The sequence below is a fragment of the Aphelocoma coerulescens genome, chromosome 14 (assembly GCF_041296385.1).
Source record: "Aphelocoma coerulescens isolate FSJ_1873_10779 chromosome 14, UR_Acoe_1.0, whole genome shotgun sequence".
Classification (NCBI taxonomy): Eukaryota; Metazoa; Chordata; class Aves; order Passeriformes; family Corvidae; genus Aphelocoma; species Aphelocoma coerulescens.
In genome coordinates this window covers 11,769,057-11,790,235 of record NC_091028.1, presented here as the reverse complement: position 1 = coordinate 11,790,235, position 21,179 = coordinate 11,769,057, and the positions used below count along the sequence as shown (strand labels likewise).

General features: G+C 42.5%; 1 protein-coding gene across 3 annotated transcripts in view; it reads left to right on the top strand.

Moving 5' to 3' along the window:
* SDK1 (sidekick cell adhesion molecule 1) overlaps positions 1–21,179 on the top strand; it is a 387,842-nt gene that overhangs the window by 250,229 nt on the left and 116,434 nt on the right. For all 3 annotated transcript variants that reach the window (XM_069030219.1, XM_069030218.1, XM_069030220.1), the window contains 5 exons: positions 1,777–1,879; positions 2,965–3,141; positions 11,076–11,212; positions 17,828–17,975; positions 18,800–18,940. In XM_069030219.1, the coding sequence (XP_068886320.1) occupies positions 1,777–1,879; positions 2,965–3,141; positions 11,076–11,212; positions 17,828–17,975; positions 18,800–18,940 (706 nt within the window). The remainder of the gene's footprint in view (positions 1–1,776; positions 1,880–2,964; positions 3,142–11,075; positions 11,213–17,827; positions 17,976–18,799; positions 18,941–21,179) is intronic.

The window sequence follows — 21,179 nt, the reverse complement described above, 5'->3', positions numbered from 1 at the left end:
AGTGTATTTAAATAGAGCTTCAATCACAATTACAGTTTTACTCAGGTTTTTCATTGGCATCTTGCATTGCAAGTCAGAGCTTTTAACTTGTAGATTTGGCTGTTTCCTGCCGGTGGTTTCCGCCTCTAGGAGTGTGCAGGCAGCACAGATCAGTCCGTGCTGGTACTGAGGCTGTGGCCACAGTTACAACAGATAGGATTTTCCTCATATTTTTGTATTTTTTTGTGACCCTGGGTGCTTTTGGAAGCCAAATCAAAGTGCAGCAGATTTCAGCTTATCCCTCGTGCTACAGACTGGTGTGAACCTAGGAAATGGTTTTGCCATTCACCATTTTCCCTTGATCTCTATGTTTTATATTTCTTCTGTTGGGGAAGAGAGTCTGATCCAAGAGGTTTACCTGTGTTACTCCTAAGTGAATTAAATTGAAGTGTAACATGATTTTTGCTACTCAAGGTACAAAATAATGATCTGTGAGCTGGGACTAAGAGCAACTGAAAATAATGAAGATGATGAGGATTAATAGAGAAGTGTTGTGGCCCTCTCTCCTCTCCAGCACCTGAAGTACTGATTTATGCTGCTGATGTGTGGTGCATATTTGGCATTTGTTAATCCCCAAAGTCTGCAAGCTGAATGGGCCACATTTTTCCTTTTGAACTTGGGAAAACATTTCTGGCAGTAACTGTAAGGTATTCATGTCACGTGGCCATTGTATTTATGTCTTATTGACAATATAGAGTTGGTGTAGATACCAGGATGGTGTAAATTGAATGATATCCAGGATCAAGTAAAGGAGATCCTTCCTATTAATTCTCAAAGCTATGGTTGTTACATGTATTAAAGATAGCTCCTGTTCATTGTACTGCATGCGGGGAAGAAATGTGAATATAACCTGATGTTTGTGTAGCAACAGCATCATTATAGAGCCAGAAGTCTTACACAGGTACACCAGGAGTAATGCTGAAAATTCCATGCTGTTAGAGTCAGCTTTTGATTTTGCTAATGGTCCCTTCTTCTGCATGTGCGAGATATCTCAGTAGATGCTGATTATCTCTGTAGGGATTTGGGACTTATTAACATTATCCACATATCTTCCATGCTCGCCCTGGTTGTCTCCCTGCCTCAGCTGATGCTCTCTGCTGCTGCTCCTGTGTGTGACACAGAGTGGGGATCTTTCACACCGGCTCTGGTTGCTGTAGTTACAGCAATTGTTGTGTTCTGAGGCTCAGGAGGTGCTTCAATAAGGATGTTCTGAAACATTTGAGTAAACATATTTTTCTGATATGGAAGATTTTTCTACCAGAAGCTCCTCCTCTGTCCTGGAGTTGATGAGGTTGTAGGGTGCCATTTAAGTTCACCTCTTTCTCGGTATTTTTCAAGTGTCTTCTTCCTTGCCCAGATTTTCCTTGGTGTTGTTTGTGGTTTTGCTGCTCCAAACAGTGTGACTCGTTTCCTGACTCAGTGTTGTCTTCACATACTCGTTTAAGACTTCACGGAGTTGCCACAGACACTTGCACAATCCTAGGGAGAGTTCAGAGAGCTTTATCATTCTTCTCCTCTGGGCTCAACTCATGTCCTCTGCTGCTGTGGCTCTCTGCACCCCACAGCGTGTCACCTGTGTCACAATGACTTTAGAGGGAGAGGAGCCTTCACAGCAGAGGCTTGAAGAGCAGTGGCCTGCTAGCTTTGAATGACAAAGGCTCAGTGGCTGCTCTCTGAGTGAATACCCGAGTCAAAAGGCTCTAATTTCACCTGAGCTGTGCCGTGTGCTCCTTTCAGATCGCACTTCCATTGTCCGCCCTCCCGAGGACAGCACGGTGATCAAAGGAACCACGGCCACCCTGCGCTGCGAGGCCACTCACGATCCCAGAATTTCAATCAGGTTGGTGGTGTCACTTCTCGTTTGTGTGGTTTACCCCAGCTTAATTTTATAAGCTGTATGAATAGCATTAGGTGAAAAGTTTCAGGACCCCAGATTTTCACACCAAACCCCTGATTACTGCATTATAAGGTTGTACACTGTATCATTAATCATATAAATCCTATCTTCCATTTCAGCCTTATGTATTATTTACAATGAGCTATGTTCCACTTCATGACTTCAATATAGCCTTCCATGATTTTACTGTCAAGGTTAATACACTATCAATAAAACCGACTTGTCAGAGGCTGATACTTAATGAGAGTAAAAGCCAAAGAGAAGGAATAGGATTTCAGAAGTGTTTACTCTGGGGTACATAAAAGCCACACAAGAGATGCCCATGTTTTTGGAAACAACTCAATAACTTGGGCTTATAGTCTGTTCTAACTGTGTAAAGGAAACCAGAATTTGTCTGGATGGTTAAAATTTGCTTTAGAGCATTTGGAGGAAGCTCAAAACTTGAAAATAAATTTGCCATGAAAATTAATGTAGTCTGAAAGCAACACAAATGAAATAAAATGCAAGGAAGAGCTTGGAGAGTGCTTGAAGGGTGAATTGCAGAAAGAACTTCAGAAAGAGAAATATGGCTGTAAAAATTGCAGTTAGAGGTGGGAAATTGTGAGTCTTTCCCACACGTCTGTGACCTGTTGGGAGGTGTGTTTTTGATACCTGAGCTCTAGAAAACCTTCAACAAGTGTATGATTGTGGCAGTCCAATGTTACAGAGCCTTGGCAGAGCTGGGCCAGCACCCACCATTAACTGCAGAGTTAACATTCTAGTGGGGGTGAACTTAAGAACTTGGACATTTATGAGTACTTCATCTTTTCCTCGTAAAATACATAATATCTCTGATGGAATTACATTTTTCATTCTGATCACTTGATCTAAAACTTAAATTTGTAAAAGGCACTGCTCTTGAAAGTAGCTGCAGGGGCCTGTCATTTTTAACATGTGATGACAGAAGCTGATACCTTCCAGCAGAGTTAAAATAAATCTATTCTGGTGTTCTTATGGGTAATCAATAACTAAAACATTGTGTTACTCAGGTACCTTTGGAAGAAGGACAGTGTTGTAATAAATCCATCCAGCAGTTCCAGGATCACGGTAGAGAAGGATGGAACCCTCCTCATCAGCCAGACGTGGTCGGGTGACATCGGGGATTACACCTGTGAGGTCCTTTCTTCTGGAGGAAACGACTCCAGAGCGGCTCGGCTGGAAGTGATGTGAGTACCCCAGCTCAGATGCTCACTACACTTGGTTTCAGACACCCTCAGGTATTCTTCTAGCATTTAATTCTAGGTGATCTGGAGAGTCGGCAACTCTGATTTTTGGTGCGGGGTTTTTTAAGGAGAATTAAACCTGGATCATTGCTAATGAAATTGCCTCGAAATGCTCTGGTCTGATCTCATGGCTGAGCCTGCTTTGGGCAGGAGTTTGGACCAGAGACTTCCTAAGGTCCCTTTAAACCTGGATCCTTCCATCACCCCATGCTGTAGGGCTTCCCCAAAAAGCCCAGATGCCGTGCTGTAATGCCAAGGTTTGGAAACAAGAAAATGTTTTCTTCCTTTTAGTATTTTTTCTCTGTTAAACATTTATCAGAATAGCTGGTCCCTGGATGGGCATTGCTTACTCTTGCATTCTCTTTATATATCATTTTTCAGGAAAAAAAAAATATTTTTATGTATGACTTTCTTTATTCCTATGAATCTTTAAAAACAAAAACAAGAAAATGCTTAAAGTGCCATTCAGTTCTGGAAAAGGATTATAAAAATGTCATTACAGGATTCCATATTTTCTATTTCTGTCATTCCACTGGGGTGAAGTGCACTTTCATTTTATTTTTATCACTAAAAGCAACAGCTGTGGATTTGGTACAAGTGTGGAGCAGATCAAATGAAAAAAAAAAAAAAAAGAAGGTAATGTTTTATGTAGAGTTATTTATTTATTTACTCAAGTAGTGTCATGTGCTTTAATTTAACTAAAATTGCATCTGTTTCTGCTGGTCATGCCTGATGTCTCTGAGAAGATGGCAATTGTGTGGTTGGCAGTGTAATGAGTTCACCTCTGAGATTGGCTATGCAGAGGGCTGTTTGATACTGTATTATTCTGACAGTGCCAAGGCTCCATCAGATGCCCATTTTCCAAGAGCGGTCATACATTCTTTTTCTAATTAAGCACTCCTCAGCTCTCCTCCTGGAGTGCATTTTACTGCTGGTTGGAATCCAAGAGCAGAAGACAATTCAGAATATATTGCTGCTGCATAACCACGCTCGCTGTTCTCTGAGGCGGTTTTTGAATGGAGGGCAGAAAATCATGGAGTAGACTGAAAAGAGTGTTAAAGCTTGGACTTTGAAACAAAGCTATAAATATGTGCTAAACACTTCAGCAGCAGGATGGTTTCCTAATGCTGAACAGCAAAAGCTGCCCTGTGCAGCCCAGTACAGCACAGGGGATGGATTTACTTGCAGCTCCCCACTGACCACTGAGGAGCTTCTTTCATGGTCCATAAAATCTGGGCTAGAAGCTGGTTGGGCGAGGCTCATCCTGTGTGCACTGCTGAGGCACCCCAGCTGTTCCAGCTGTGCTGGCTGGCTCCCCACGCACTGGCTCTTAATCCTGCATCTCTACTTCCTCTGATGTTCTATTGCTGATCACCCATCACCTGTTTTTCCTGGAGGAATTAAAGAAATCTATCAGACCCACTCTTTCAGAGGAGTTGAGTAACTGATAAGTCATTCAATAATACCTTGAGTTGTGACATTTCTTTTCAAAGCAGGGCTGCAGGTAGTGCAATACTGCCAGAGAACATTGCATTTCCTTGCAACTTTCATCATTATCGTTTGGCTCAGCAGCACGGATCTGCAAGGAAGAGAGATACATGATACAACAGGAGTGAAATGAAGAAGAAAATATGTGGAAAGGAAACGTCTGAAGTAAAGCTTAAATTAAATTCCAGCTTGTATAGGAATGACAGATCTGTAACATTCCCTGTTCTCCCCGATGATTCCCTTGTGCAGAGCATTAACAAACAGGCCATGCACGTTCCCATCGATGAGCACTTACACTTCAGTGCCTTGAGCAGCACTAATGTCAGACAAATGTTCAAAGGAGGCCTCTCAACCAATTACAGACTGGAGCAGTCACCAATGGATAATATTGTAGCCCAAAAAGCCTTGCCTGACAACTCCAATTGTCTCCTCACCTCTTTCCCCCCAGGAACCAGCATGCTCCTCCTCTACCTCTGTGCCTGACAAGAGGAATTTCCAAAGGCACAAATAAGTTTGTTACTGCTTTCTTTTCAAACTGATTCAGTTGAAAACCATTGACCTTCAGGGTGACCTTCAGTTATTTAATCTCTGAGTGGTCCAGTTTTCTAATCTCTGGAAAGAAAGAAAGAAAACTCTCTCTTCCTTTGCCTCCCCTTGCTGGAAGCCAGGCTTGGGGAGAAAGGTGGTGCTCCTTGCTGGAAGAACCTGCACTGACAGCACAGCACAGATACATTGGTGCTGCAGGCAGGATGGATCATCTTCCTCAGCATGGAAGAAGAAATAAAATATTTGCAAAGGAAAGCCAGAAAACTAATGAAGAACTTGCTAAAGTGCAGACAAAGGTTACCTTGCTCATCAGTTTTGCACTGATGGTGCTTGGGCGCAGAAACTAATTGCTAGTCAAGATACTCTACTCATTCATTTGTCTTCCCTCTAAATGTGTTTATTCTTCATGTACATCACTTGATTTGATTTGCACAAGGTAAAACATTTGCGAGTGATGTTTCTATTCTGCAAGAAATAGATTTTAATTTTACACTGACTTTGCTTTTCTCCTAGCAGAGTTTCTCAACTGCATATCAGAAACATTTGGTGAGAAGGCCCCCCCGCTTCTCTTTCATCCCTCCAAGTCATAGGGTTTGATCCTGAAAGTAGTTGAATGTCATGAAACATCCCAGCTTCATTTAGCTTACTTTTATAGTCCTGTAAATACCACCCTGAAATACATACAGATGGAAAAAGGCCTGTTCCTAAAGCTGCATAAGCTGAGTTATCACCATGTATCACTCACCTGATGGGAAACTGTGCTGATTCCGGCTCAAAGTATCCTGAGGATTCTCAGGATGTATAAAATATGCAGAATTACCACTGTCTGTGCCTGAGGATACCCACTGCTCAATATCAGCCCGTCTGCAGCCCGTGCTAGAGGATCTCTTTGTTGTATGAATGTGACTGGAAAGTATGGTAATGCTGCATTGTTGGAAAATCAAAGCCCTGTACAAGCCTCTGTTATGTCACAACATATAGTAAAATCTTTTAGGCTCTTTTTCTATGCAAAAATATGGGAAGGACAATGTAATACAAAAATAGGCAATTTATTCCTGGCAGCAAGTTCATCTTCTTTCAGTTCCCTTTCATCAGAGAAAGAACTATTATTGTTCTGTCTTCTTCAAAAGCAGGAGAGGGGAGCTAACCACTTATAATAAACCCCAGTGGGTTGCCAGGAATGCACAGTATTGCCTTTGTCAGCTATCTATACATGAATTTGGATACCCTTTTTACTGGAGTATTTATAATTGCTGCTTCTTCCAATTTCTTCCCAATATATCCCATTAAAAAACTATTGCTAAAATTAAAATCAGTATGACCAATGCAGGGTAAGAGATAAAAATGATGTCCCATTACAAACATAACTTGATACAGATCCCACATCCCTTGGTTCCCATAGCCCATCTCGTCTCCTTTCTGCAGGGAGTGAAAACAGGAAGAATGTCAAACTTGAAAATAAATTATTCCTTCCTCACTGGAAAGAAGGCTTCTATTTATTTTTCCAAGCTCTCTATTGAGATGTCATCCAAGAAGCAAGGTTCACTGCTGAGTCTGAGTGCGCTTGATACTCAAAGGAGAAATATTGCCCAGAAATGCACTCGGAAATAAATGCCATTGTGTGTGTTTGTCATTGAAGGTATAGCAGGAATGTAGGTGTTTTCAGCAAAAAGAAAGCATAAAATTCAAACCCCTTTCCCAAGGCGTCTTTAGATCTGAGCAAATTGAAATGGGAAATAAATGTGTGCACTCTGGAATGTGGCAACCGTTTAATTCCAAAAATTCACCCTGTTACAGACCTGTGAGAGACAAAGAGCCTCAAAACTCAGGGCTGCCTCACACGAATTCTTCCAACGTTTATAAATTGGAGAGGATTCTTCTGCAAGAGAAACTGCAAAGTCCTGAGCAACAGTTGCCACGTTTGTTAATTTAAACCATTATAAACTTTTACTGGCAGAGCCATCAGGGCTGAGTGCTGCGTTCCCTCCCTGCCTCAGCCCGGTGCCGTTCTCGGCTGTGGCAGATGAACGACCTGCTCCCGAGCAGACCCTGCCTGCTGGACCTGACTGAGGGAATCGTTTAGGAAATAGGAGCAGGGCTTTTCATAAACTGACAAGAAAACTTGTTTAATCTCCTGTGCCTTTTTAGTAATCCCCTCTTCAGTCACAGTCTCTCTAATTACCTGCTGTTGGACCATTTTTCTCAGAAGTCTCTCCAAACCATGTCTGATTTATTTTCCTCAGCAAATAGTCTGCTTTTAGCTAATTTTATAAAACACTGTGTGTTTGCTGAGTGAATTTTTCAGCTGCCCTCTGGCAGTGATGAGCTGACTCAAAACATTAGGGTTTCTGTTTTGAGCATGTATCATCTGCAACTGGCTAATATTTCTCTCCCAGATTGTCGCAACGACTTCATGTTCTTTTCTTGCAAATGCACTATTTTAATTGCTTTGTCAGAGTTCCCTCAGGTCACCTTGGTGGCAATGCCATTAACCCTGAGCTTATCTATCAATTACAGATTTTAAAGTGTCCATGGACGTATTTTGCTATCACACAAAATAAGTTATGGAAAACTTGCCTCCGTGCAACTCTTCAGCATTAGAAGAGTGAGGTTTTAAAACACTCTATATTGAAAAACTTCCACGTATTTCCTGTTGGGGCTTTAATGAACAAAAGAAAGATAATAAAGCTGGAATTGCACTTGCAGTGTCTGGTCAAGGGCTGTTCAGTGCTCTGGGTGTTACTGTCCTAAACCTCTTCCAGCATCAGAAGCTGACCAGTTCTACTCTGAGGTCCTCCTCACTTTGAGAAAGGGTTGAAATTAGAATTCTCTGCAATAATTTTTTGGGTGTTAGAAGCAAGGAAAAGTAATCCTCTTAAAGGAAAAATAGAAACAATGATCTCTTTGGGGAATGTGAATATTCATGATGGTGGTACAGGTCTCATTTATCATCCCTTCCACAGGGTATGTGGTAGCAAATGAGAAGGAGACAAAGCCTAAGTGCTTGCTGAAGTAGAAATTACCACTTATTAATCTCTGCTTCTGTATGCTCCAACAAGAGAGGCACAGTCCTGAGCTGAAATGTCTTTGTAGCTTTAAATATTTACTTCTGTCCAGGTGTGTTCCTTAGGCACTTCTTCTGTCTGCCTCGAGGGGTTTAAATCTGTGAGCACCATCTGTTGCTGTTCAGCATGGACACGTTTGGGTAAAGGCTGGGATATTTGTGGTATCTTGGATGGAGGCAGCAGCTCATACTACTACTCAATCTCTGAGCAGAAAGTGCCCATTTCCTTTGTACTGCTGTAGATTGTCATTGTCAATCTGAGAGAATCAGCTAAACCCAAATCCTAAGCAAACAAAACCCCAGGTAACTCAGTTTGTCTGTTAAAAAACAGGGAGAAGGGGATGTCCCCTCTTCTTCGAAAGTCTTATGAGTCTTGTGCACTTGGAAAAAGAGACTGAGGTTTTTAAGTCTTTCTTAGCTGTGTAGTCTCTGTCTTCAAGTGCACTGTTAATTGAGCCCTTCTAATGTATGGGAGGTCAAGGACAGTAAATGCACACCTTGAAAATATCCCTAATATGTACCAGGAGTGCTCCTTTGCTGCCCAGAAAAGCAGTTCCATGGGGATAATCTGCTGTGAGCTTCCCCTCAGCCATTCCTCCCACACTGCTGCCTCTGGGACCATCATCCTCCAGAAGGAGCTGGAGCCACAGCCCCTCTCTGAGCTCTTCCCCACAGGGACTGGTGATAAATGAAGTGGGGACTGGGACTTCTGTGAGCCATGTAGCAACAAGACGTTTCACTCTTCCCTTCAGTAATTACCTTTGCCAGCTTAATCACAAAAACTTTTCCAACCAGCTTGCCTAGGACATAATGATAAATTGTGGTGGAGGTTTAATGTTTATTATAATTTAATGTTTCATTCAAAATTAAGCAGCACGCTCCTGTAGTCCCTGGGTAAATGGCCATATCTTACATGCCCACACTTTTCAGTGACAGCCACACTGTGTCTCGCAGGGCAGCTGCCCTCCTGCTTTGTTTACAGGTCCCTCTCTTCCCTAAACGTCCCTCTCTTCCCTTCCAAAATTCCACAGTGCTGTGTTCAAAATCTGCTCCCTTTGGGCCCACTCATGCTCCTTGCTGTGCCTGATGTTTGTTTTAGCCCAAAAGTGGCCATGTCTGAGTTGTCAGTGAACGCCCAGATAGGAGTGAGGACAGTCAACTTAAACTCCTCACCATCAAGGCATCTCAAGCAAGCGATTTAATGAAGTTGAGATCTGAATCCCACCCTGAGGTGTCATTCCATGTTCACTACAGAAAGAGCCTGGGGTCACTGTGCTGCTAATTTGGTTATGCATTTAAAGTCAAATGAGACGAGACAAGGCTTTGAGTCTCAGGTTTAGCCTTAGGAAATATCAGCCCCTCTTGCCTGGAGAGAAGTGGGCAGGGAAGTGCCTTCTGTTTCTGGTGCCTCATTAGCTGTGTGTTTTTCTTGCCACTCTTTGGCTCTTCCAGCAATATATATATTTTTTTTGGTGCTAACTCCACAGTATGTATCCATCAGAAACGCGTAAACAAATGCATTCACGGCTTTAACAGAAAAATAATAAAACTATTGTCTGGCTCTCCATATGTTCCTCAATCTTCCAGTAGAAACAGAAATCCAGGACATATTTATTGTTCTGGCTTGGAGCCAGAGCCTGTATTTACTTTTGTGAGTGGCTGAGGAGTTGCGGTTTTTAAATAACTCTGAGCCTTCAGTGGCAAAATACATCAGAACCAGGAATTACTGCGTTTTTAATTTAAGCATGTGAGGGCCCTTATGGCTTTCTGCTCTGGCCTGAGCTGTGGAAAGGTTACCCTCAGCCTTCCTGGGGAGGAGGGCAGATTGAATGGGTAAAAACTGGCCCTCTTTGCTTTTCTTTCACTCCAAAATTCTCATCTTCCTTAGGAACCAGGATGACAAGTAGCAGAAATCATGCTCAAGTATAATGTTGAAGGGTTTTTATCTCTTAAAACACATCAGCATTTAATGGTTGCAGCAGAATTCAGTGTTCTCACTTCACCATGCAGCTCTCACTTTCAGCCAATGGGTACAAATGAAATGTTTTTCCACAAATTTCCTTTATGTGGGGAAATTACACATTTTAATTGAGCTGCTGTTTTATTTTTGTATTTGAAATGTTTCATTTTGTATTTCCATGGGGTTTCTGCAGGCATTTTCACTACATTTTCTGGTTGGGTGCTTCCAAAAAAATCCTTATTATAGGGAGGAAGGATTCTACCCATGATAGGATAAGCCTGAATCTGTGAGTAAATCAAGCTGTTCTTTTAGCCTAAGAATACATATGGTAATTTTGATTAGTAGCTCTGTGAGGATAGTGTCAATGTCTTCTGCTTCCTTGAGTATGAAAAATTCCACGTTAAATCATATCTCCCATGTGTTTTACTGCTTACACGTATCACTGCTGTCACATTGTAAGGCATCGTTGTAAGAAGGGAGAAAAAGTAAGAGAGGAAATTTATTGACCAACTCAGTCAAAAACAGGATGAAAATTGGCTTTTTTCCACATTTAGCAACATGTCCATTAGCTGTTCTAAGCATCAGCCTTGGGACTTTCAGCATAATTTTTATATTCCCCCCCAGTAGGATAAAATTGTGAAGAATTCCGAGATGTCTTTCATTTATTTAATTGTACAGTCGCTGCCGGTGGTTTTATATCCATCATCACACGGGGCTGATGTCATCTGCCTTTAACTGCCTGTAAGACTCTGTAGCTGAATGAAATGTGGATTAATTTTTCTGTGCTGTTTTTTTTCTTTTCTCCCTTTCCCTCCACAGTGAGCTGCCTCACTCCCCTCAGAACCTCGTGGCCACCCTAAATTCCTCCTACAGCCGCAGCGTGATGCTCTCCTGGGTGCGCCCCTTCGATGGCAACAGCCCCGTGCTCTACTACGTGGTGGAGCTCTCTGAGAACAGTGAGTAAAATACATCTTAGCTCCATGTTGTTCTTAATTATTCCTCCAGACTCACCTCTCACCAGAGCTGCTACAAAATGCTGCTGCAGTTTTCTATATGTGAGCCAGCCTGCAGAAAGGGGTTTTGCACTCAGCTGTTTGCACACTGAAAGAGTGAAAAGACAAAGAGGACTTAGATGGAGGGATTATTTTACAGGAAAGACTTAGTTCCACCTCTAGTGTTGCCAGCCAGACTTGAGGTGCAACAGGTCATTCCTCAGTGAAACAGCAGTAGTCAGTTTGTTCCTTCCCATGGTTGCCTTTTTCTCCAGTTTCATGGATTCCTCGGTGCATTCAGAGCCCCAGTTTCACCTAAAAGATGCAGGCAGGGTGATAATTCAAAGAGCTGATGGTCTGACAAAGGAACAAACTTGGATGTCAAGAGGAGCTGCTGTCTTACCTCGCTGTGGGCTCATATATTTTCTTTGCTTTCTGTAGATTATCATTTGACATCCTTCCTCTAGGTAGGTGGTTGAGGATCGTTGAGTGAAATCCAAATATCTGGCTTCATGGGTTACAAACCTGGGCATTGGGGATTGCCACTTCCCACTGTTTTGTCATGCTGTACACAGGCTCCTCCATGGCTCTCAGTCTGCAAGGTTATTCAGGGACATTGCTAATGCCTCTTTAGGAGTTGATGGAAAGATGAGGTTATATGGAAATCGGTCACCTTGGCAATACTTTCTAATCTCTATCACCCTAGGAGCTGGAAATCCAAGTTGAACAATTGATTCTTGATGAAAAAATTAAGAGCATCACTTTTTGTGACATGTGGAAATTAGTCACCGCATAACTGAATGTGAAACAGTTCTGATTTCTGATTATCTGGAGAGCAGCAGTTTGTTTTGTTGCACAAAGAGCTTGGGAGGAAACTTGGGCTTCAGATCACATACAAGGCTTTTTCTTTGCAGGCTGGAGTGTATAACTTCTCAGATGTGGGGGTCCCAGAACCAATGATCTTGAAAACTGTTAAGCAAAGTGCAGGTTTCTAATCCTAGCAGAAATCTAAAGTCATGCACAGGACTGCTGTCCTTGAAACAGTTCTTTTCAAGCAAAGACTCCTGATATTTTTGTAACAAATGAATAAGAAAATCCATGCTCCTGCTCTCCTATTCCTCCCCCACCTTCATTTTAATTTTTCCTCTTCTCTCCTTCCCTCCCATAACTACAGGCCAGTAACTGCCTTTACACTTATCCTTCCCTGTTCTCTTGCCCAAGGATGTTACCCTTCTGCTCCTTGTTTCCCAGTGGCTTTGCTGATGACAGTTAGTGAATTCCCAGTCAGGGAACATGATGCAAAGGTCCTAGAGCTGTATTTGCACAGAGGTAGCAGAACATGTGCACTTGTGTCCTGCAGTGGGCTGCATCGATTGGGACGAATCCCTAAAAGAAGGGGCAGTTCATTCAGTGCCAGGAGAATCATGGAATTGTTTCAGTTGGAAGGGACCTTAGAGATCATCTCATTCCATCATCTTTCTTGTGTCATGGAGAAGTTTGGAAGTCCTTCAAGTCCTTTCTACCAAGGATGCTTTGCAGTTGTATAGAAATGGGGTAGATGTGCCATCATTTTAGAATTAATTCACTGAAATTTGACAAAGGCTCAGCCAAAATCAACAATAGTTCTTTGGAAAGCATGCAAACAGTGCCTGAGAACACCACAGGATCCTGTGAACCACTGCTCACTGTGTGATAGATCAAATAATTTTGGCTGATGTCATTGCAATCTGCCACTGAGAGGGTTTCATTGTCCCAAAGCACAGGTCTGTGTTCTGCAGCAGCTCAAAGCTGCAGAAGCCAAACACAGGCCAGGTTTGCTGTGAATTGAGCATCTCAACTCCCAGATATATTCCAGGTCTTGCTGTCCTTGAAATTTTGTCTTTATTTACTTTGCTTTTATGTGCAATGTCTCATGGTTGCCCACAAAAGTAGGACAGAGAGGAATCTGAGCCCCTGAGTATTCCACTGTTGCTGTGCTCTCTCATTCCATATATACAGAATAGTATGGCAGTGTCAACAGTGACTTTGGTTTGGAACACTGACTGTAACATCTGCACACTGTCACTGCCTTGGTTTGGTTTTTATTTTCCTGAAGTGTTTGTTTTCCAGAGTCATTTTTGATCTCAGTGGTGTGTGGTTAATATTTAGCTTCTCCAGACCTCCCACTCCTCTGGAAACCTTCCCTTTGTTCCCAGGCATCCCAAGAAGTGCTTGTGAACAAAGCTGATGTTTGATGTTGTGTAGGTGAAGCTTGGTCTCATATGACTGTGCAGAAACTCTTTGCTTTTCAAAGACAATTTCTGTTTGGGTTGTGTGCTGAAGAAGGAGCGACTGTCAGGGAGACAGGGAACACCCTCCACGAGCTCTGTCACTGTCACAGCAGAGCAATGTGCCTCCCATCCCAATCCCCCTTTGCTTTCACACATGTGAAGGTGGAGGAAGGACATCAGAATTATGATTTATTTTCCAGTTAGCAAAGCTGCACAGAAGATTTTGTTCTTAGTTCTGTGGAGTTTGAATGCCTGGAGTTTGAGTGTTTCAGGTGCTGAAATGTAGCCTTGTTTTATTGCTTTTTTTTATGTGTTTTGTTTGGGATAACTCTCTGACAGCTTTAGCATCCATGGTAGGTTTTGAAGCACGTACCATAAATGAATACTCAACAGCATCTGTTGCAGAGAAATAACTGAAGAGGGTTCAAAAGAACCAGTATAAATTTCAGGGGTTTAATTACCAGCTGCATTAGAGGTAGGTGTGTCACTCCACCTGGCATGGATTAGAACTCCTTTTCATTAATATCAATTCAGAGAAGAGATACAAACCCCTTATTTTAATTAGAGGGGAAAAAAAGAGTGGCAGATCATGCACATAAATTGCTGGGAATATGAACGACTCTAGCCACCTAATTTTTAATATTAATGTATTTGGCACAATGCAATAATTCTCAAATTACAAGTATTCACAGTAGACTGTGTCTGTGGGTGACTTGAAACATATGGCCTTAAACATTTGGGGGCAAATTTATAATCTAATTTGAAAAACACAGTTCCAAGGAAACACGGTCATTAAGTATTCCTGCCCACACAGAGCCAAGAATTTGAACCTTGATTTGAAATAGGATTTTCAAATAAGTAGCACCATGCATTGCTGTCATTTGCACTAATATAATTTTGGATGTTTCATGACCTGTTTAGCCCCACTGCGATTTACCTCAGAATTCCAATGAAGTGTCTTCATGGAGTTAGGAGGGGATATGCTTATTTTATTCCAAAGAGGTTTAGACTGAAGGAATTAATCAAAAAATATTCTGAATAGTCTTTTAACTGAAGAAATGAATTAAGACTTATAGAATTCTGCTGAGGACAATTAAGATAAAAGCCCATTTTTGTTTTATTGTATTCTGGGATATCTGTGCTGTGTAAGGTAATGATATAACTCAAATTCATCACATTGTGCCAATGAGGAGATAATAAAAGCTCCTGTGGAAAGCATCTCTACATGCTTAACTAAAACCTATGAATTGTCATCCTGAATTTGGTAGGGATGTTTAAATGGCAAATATTGAACTCATTGATAAATCTTTGCAAAAATCAAAGTAAAACTGCATTTCTCATTATGATTGTGACTCAGATCTAGATATGATAATGTTAAAAGATACTTTTTCTCAGGCCACTGGTGGACCTTGTTTAAGTCCTACCAAACAAAGGATGAACCATTTAGCTTTCATTTGGACCTTCTGCAGTATCATATTGCTGCAAAGGTTTGGGAGATGAATTCGGTGAATTCCAGCACTACAGCAAATTCCTCTGCTGCCATCTATGCAAAACCCCCTGGAGAAGGACAGAGATGGAAATGTGCTCCGAACCTGCAAAAATCAGCTTTCTGAAGTAGATCTAATCAGAAATATCAAATTAGAAATGATTTTTGGGGAATTTGCAATTAATGCATGAACTGTAGGGTAGACAGGGAAATAGAGAAGAAATGCCTCTTGGCACATAACCAGAGTTATTGAACGCATCACAAGCGCGTCCAAAAATTCATGACAGAAAAGAAAAGTAATTTCTGAAAGCCCAAAATGACATTGTAAACCAGAGAACAGCCTGTGAGATTCTTCATTTCCGATAAATTAACTTGGAGAGGCAATCAGAGTTAATTCAGAATGCCCAATATTTGTAAGACGACAGACAGCTCAACATGGAAGTTGTTCAGACAGTGGCAATTACGGGGGAAGAGCAGCGGAGCCCAGAGTATGTTCTGGGCAGCTTAAGTTAAATGAAGGATTAGCAGAGTCTGTTCAGTCTAACAGGGGCTTATTTAATAGTTTGACCTGGCAAGTCTTTTGTCACCATGGAGATTCTCCAGGCTTCCTGGGACAGGTGAGTGACAGCCATCCCTGGAGGAGAGGAGAGGCGGTGTTGAAAATTTTATGGCATGTTTCCCTTGTCAGAATCGCTCTTCTCCACACTGAAACGAGCTGCTGCACAGTCCTGGGGTTGGTTGTGTGTATCTAAAGAGGGAGATCTGTTTTTTGAAGTGTTTTGTTTATTGATTATGGGCAAAAAAGACTTGACATTTAAATTTTAAAGATACTCTGCACACTTGGTGTATCCAGTGCTCCAGGAGTGAGCAAATGCTCCCCAGACCGCCCTCCTCTCTGAATCAGAGTGCCCAGGAGATGAATAGGCTTCGTTTATATTAGTTTCCAGTTTAATCTCTCTTCCTGCCAGATCTTTTATCTTCCACCAGGAGAGGAAAAAGAATTAATAAAGTATTCTACAGATGCAGCATATAAACAGAGCAAAGCCCCAAGGTGCTGAGGAGATTAATAGGGCCTGTTGTTGAATCAAACTGCTCACTACATTGAGCTGCTTGGGTTAAGCACTCTCAGGTGATGTTTACACTGGCAGTAAACAAACGAAATGCTCTAGGAAACGGACCACTGCCCAAGTAGCTCATACAAGGGTATTTCACTCCCCTCTTGGTGTCTGCTCTTCCATTTTCCTCAGGAAGTTTCTTCAGGCAGTGCATGAGGTCAGCCACACCTTAACTTCAGCTTTCCTTGATTTGTTGCTGTGCACTCTGGCCATAACAAGGCTGTTGGGGAAGTCTCGAGGGAAGCCTGTGAAAATTCAGAAGGAGCTAGGGTGCAAAAAACTCCTAAGCAATGCTTTTCTAGGTGGCACAGGTGTACTTCCTCTAAGGGCTTGCTAAAAGAAATTCAATGTTCAGCTAAGATAAATTGGCATCAAGATCTTGCAGCCAAAGTGGCTGTTGGTAAATCAACAATTGGCAAGGACAGACCTTGCCTGCTGTGCAAATGTCCCTCTCCAGCATTCCCAGTATTCTGCTGTGTCAGTTTTCCTGTTAAAAAAGACTTTATTCTGGCAAGGCCCTTACTGGAATAAATACGTTTGGAGTAATTTGAAGATGCAGTGTTTATAGCCCAACTGGCATCACACCCTCGAGGACTTAAACTTGCTAAGGAATCTGCCAGAAAAGCACAAAATGAGTGCTTCTGTCTTGGTGTGAAGTTTAGCAGCCTTCCACATTTGGGACATCTCATCTTCATTTTCAGGCAGACGTTGAGGTGACCTGCCAGGAGCCACGATGCACTTCTGATGAGCAACATGCACAGATAACGTTGCCAAAATCTACAGTGAGCTCCTCAGCAATTTCCAGAAGTGTTAGTAATTTTGAGCAGGGAGCATGAAAACAGCTGGTATTATTTAAAAACTGAGCAAATCTTCAAATTGGCTGATTCCACTGCTGTAGTGTTGCAACACAGACCAAATGTCACCTCTCACTGACTATTTCAGTCATGACTTCAGGGAGAAAGTGTGACACCAGGCTATGCAGAGAAGAAGTCAGAATATTTAATTTTCAACATGTTTCATTTCTGACCTCTTTGAAAACTTGTAAATGTAATTTGGGCATCAGAGGAGCTCGGTATGGCAAGAATGTGAACTGACAGCAAGGGGTTTAGAGTGCTGCCAGGGCTCTTTCTACCAGGGAATCTTCCTAGGGCAATTAGATTCCATGCTGAATACTATCACTAGGGAAAAAAAAGAATTGCAGACACGTAGAATCAGCAGCAGAAGCTTTCTCAGGTCTTGCAGCAAAGGGCTGATTTGGCAGAGACAGTCACGCTCTACACCTGCTTACAAGCTGGGTAGGAAGATATTCCAAACTGACTGTGAATTTCATTAGAATCCTTCCACCAGAGCCACTCATGGGTGTGGTGGTGTGATGGCCTGCCAAACAGATGGGTTGTGAAATACATAGCCCATCTGTCTTTATCATGCTTGTTTCCTCTTTTATTAAAATGTTAATGAATATAGTTTTTATTTATTATGCCATGACATGTGCAGCATCACTTTCCAGTAGACAAATGTGCAATCTGCATAGCCGTGTGGGCTGACAGGAAGGTTTCTTCTGCTGAAAAGAAACGTCTTCCCAAAGTTCCTCTGAGGGAAACAAGCACAAAGAGCTCTGAGCAGTCAGAGGCATTTTCTCACTTCTGCAGGGCTTTTGACAAGCACTTTCATCTTTTTTCTTTTTTTCCCATGCAAATTTTTCCACCAGATTCTCCCTGGAAGGTTCACCTCTCCAACCTTGACCCGAAGATGACCGGTGTCACTGTGAGTGGCCTCACTCCAGCCAGGACCTACCAGTTCAGGGTGTGTGCTGTGAACCAGGTGGGAAAGGGCCGGTACAGCACTGAGACCAGCAGGTAATGACAGTATCTGTGTGCTAAAGGGACAGCAGCCTCAGGAGGGAAAAAATGCTGGTTGTGAATGAAGGAATCAAATAATCATTTGCACAGTTTTTGGGAGATGGAGAAGTTGCCATTTCCCAGGCCTCTGGAGAGTGGGGATGATGGCATTTGGGGGATGCAGGAGATCAGCACTTCATGGGAGAGGTGTCCTCATACTTCCAGAGTATCAGTTGAGCAGAATCTTGGAAATGATATTTTGCTCTTGTGCTAAGCCCCAGTAGTTAGCCCAGGAAGGAGTACAGCCCTCACCCTGTCATGGCAATGCCACTTCTGGAATTCACCCAGATGTGACAGAGAAGGATGGCTTCATCATATTTAGTTTCAAATGCATCCCCCTTCTTCTGTGAACCAAAGCTTGCTGCGAGCTTGAATTGCAGAACAGCTGAACTCTAAATGGCTTTTTCAAAATGTGTGAGTTTGATATGAAAAATATTGAAAGAGCTGAAAGAAACAATTTGGAAGGAGTCACAGACACTGGACCTGAGCTCTTACTCATTCAGGCTTGTAATCTTTTTAAAGAGTTGTAGCAGCCTGGGTGATTCTGAGAGAATAGGGTTACCTCAGCTGTCTGTCTTGTTGCTTGCTTAACTGATTTCCTATTATGTTGATTTGTTGTAACTATTTCATGCATGTCTTCAGCAGTTTGATCAGCGTTATATTTCTTTCTAGTCATCAGACTGTGATAAAAGAAAGTGGTTCACTTGGAGTGGGTACGGGAAATAGACTGTTATTTATGATTTCTTTCAACACTCATGTCCATCACATTCTTTTGTACTTAGGTTGATGCTACCTGAGGAGCCCCCCAGTGCTCCCCCTAAAAATATCGTGGCCAGTGGGAGAACCAATCAGTCCATCATGGTCCAGTGGCAGCCTCCTCCTGAGAGTGAGCACAATGGAGTTCTTCATGGCTACATCCTAAGGTAAGTCCTTTCCTAACCTGGAAAGCCCAGAGGTAGGTCCAGGTGTGCACAAGGGAGTTCAAATGGTGTCAGAGTGTAATAAAAGCTATCTCTAATTGAATTGAAGATATTAGTTATTGTTTGCAAACACTGAGGCTGCCCTGCTTTGTTACATATGAGAACATGACAACTCTTCAAGGGGTCACAAGGCTGCAGCCACTTAAATTCTGGCCTAGAGAGTGTGGGGGCTGCATCAGCTGCTCCAAAGGACCAGCTCCCTGTGGAGACTCACAATATCCTTTTATTCCATTTCCAAGGGGAAGTGAAGCACCGAGTAATGTAAGTCTTCACGTGGGAAGCCAGGCACAGTGCAGACTATGCAGATGTATATTTGCTTATTACAAGCTCAGCTCCCTGCTTGAAAGGTTAATTAAATTTATCAAAGACACAACAGGGCTCCTGCCCATGGAGGAGCAACAAAAGAATCAATAAACTTCAGTTTTGTGCCAAACAAAATGGAGAGAGGGAATGACAGGTCAGATGTGTCGTGGCAGACCTTGGTTTGGTTTTGAAAATCAGCCAGTTGAGAAAGATCCTTTCAGCCCTGTCTGTATTTATTAATGAGAAACACATTCAGGCAGGTAACTGGGAATCCTGCATACACCTAGTTTGGCTGCTTACACAGGATTTGTTGTGTTGGAAAGGGTGTTACCACACTTGAGACACTTTGCAGAGCATTTCCCTTAGGTAATTTTTTGGGACTCAGTATTCACTCCTACCCAATTCCACTACAGCTTACTGCTCATCTGGCATCCCCCATACCCTGCAGTGCTAGCAGCCAGCTAGGGCCACACCTCTAGTGAGGGAAACATTACCTAAATTAGAGTTTTTGTGGGAAACTCCCAGCCACTGACATATTTCCAAGTGATGGTTACAGCCTCCTGTGGGCAGGCTGCTGGCATTTTTAATGCACTGTCCTCCAGATCTGTGAAAGAGAACTAAATGCTGCAGTTTAAATGCCAACATCCTGTTCATGCTGTGCTCCTACTTTTGCTGGCATGGATGGAAAGGCTTTTGTCGTGTTAACAGTGTTGGTGAGCTCCCAAAATAGCCCTGGAAAGTTCCCTCTGTCTGCAGGCAGAGTTGAGTCTGTTCATGTCCCTGTCCCCTGCACAGAGCCTGTTAACAGAGGTGAGCCCCTCGTGCAAGGGCTGTTGGTGCAAGGTTTGAGGGCTGGGCTCCATTTGAGAGCTGTGCCAGCCATCAGTGAGGAAAGATGTTTTAACTTCTGCCTGCAGAGAGAACCTTGTACTGTGCCTTGGGTACCCATCTGCACAGGGTTTATACACTTCCTCCTTTCAAGCTGGTCTCCCCAGTGGTAGGATTAGTCCCTTAGGTATTCCCAGTGAGTCTTTCCCAGTCTCAGCATCAAGTCCTTTAAAAAGCAACCCCATAGCCTCCTACTTCTGGCAATTTGTGCTGTGTTCTCCATACAGCATTTCCAATAATGTGTAACTTTGGTAATTTTACAGTATTTATCTGCATAATTGACCTTGATGTAACGTCTCTTTCCACTTTAATGCTGATCATATTCATTATGTTCAATCTGTGAACGTTTTTGGTGCCTACCTGCTTTTTCTTGTAAAAGAGCAGAGAAACCATTTATTCAACAGGAATTTAAGATTATCACATAAAAGCACAACTGTCCCAGGTAATAAACCAGGCTGTTCTTCCAAGTTGAATTGTGTGGTCACAGCAATATGCACTGAAGAACAGTGTCCCTGCACTGACTTCTGCAGAATCAGGCTGTAGCAGAGTGAAAAGCACCAGGAATCCCAGAGACCCACAGCTCAAGACATGCAAGATGCTAAATTGATGGAACACCTGATCTTTAAAAGTGAAGGTGCACTGCACAAGTCGTGTGGAGTATACATCAAAGTCCATGGTGAGAAAAATCATGAAGACATGACATTTCTGAACCGGCCTCCTTCCTCTGCCCTTTTTCTCACTGCCAGTATTGCATTTAGGGGTCTGCCATGCTAACAGCATAACAGATTAAATCACAGGAGCACAGACACCTTGTCTGCTGGGTAGGAGGCAAAACATTGCTGCAATAAGAACTGACTTGCTGGGGAGCACACACCCTGCCCAGGAGGTGAGAGAGAGAACGGGAGAGCAAGAAATTCAATAAACTCAGCTAAGGGCTGGTATTTCTTTATTTCCATTTATATTTCATAAATGGAATCACACCAGTGTAGCA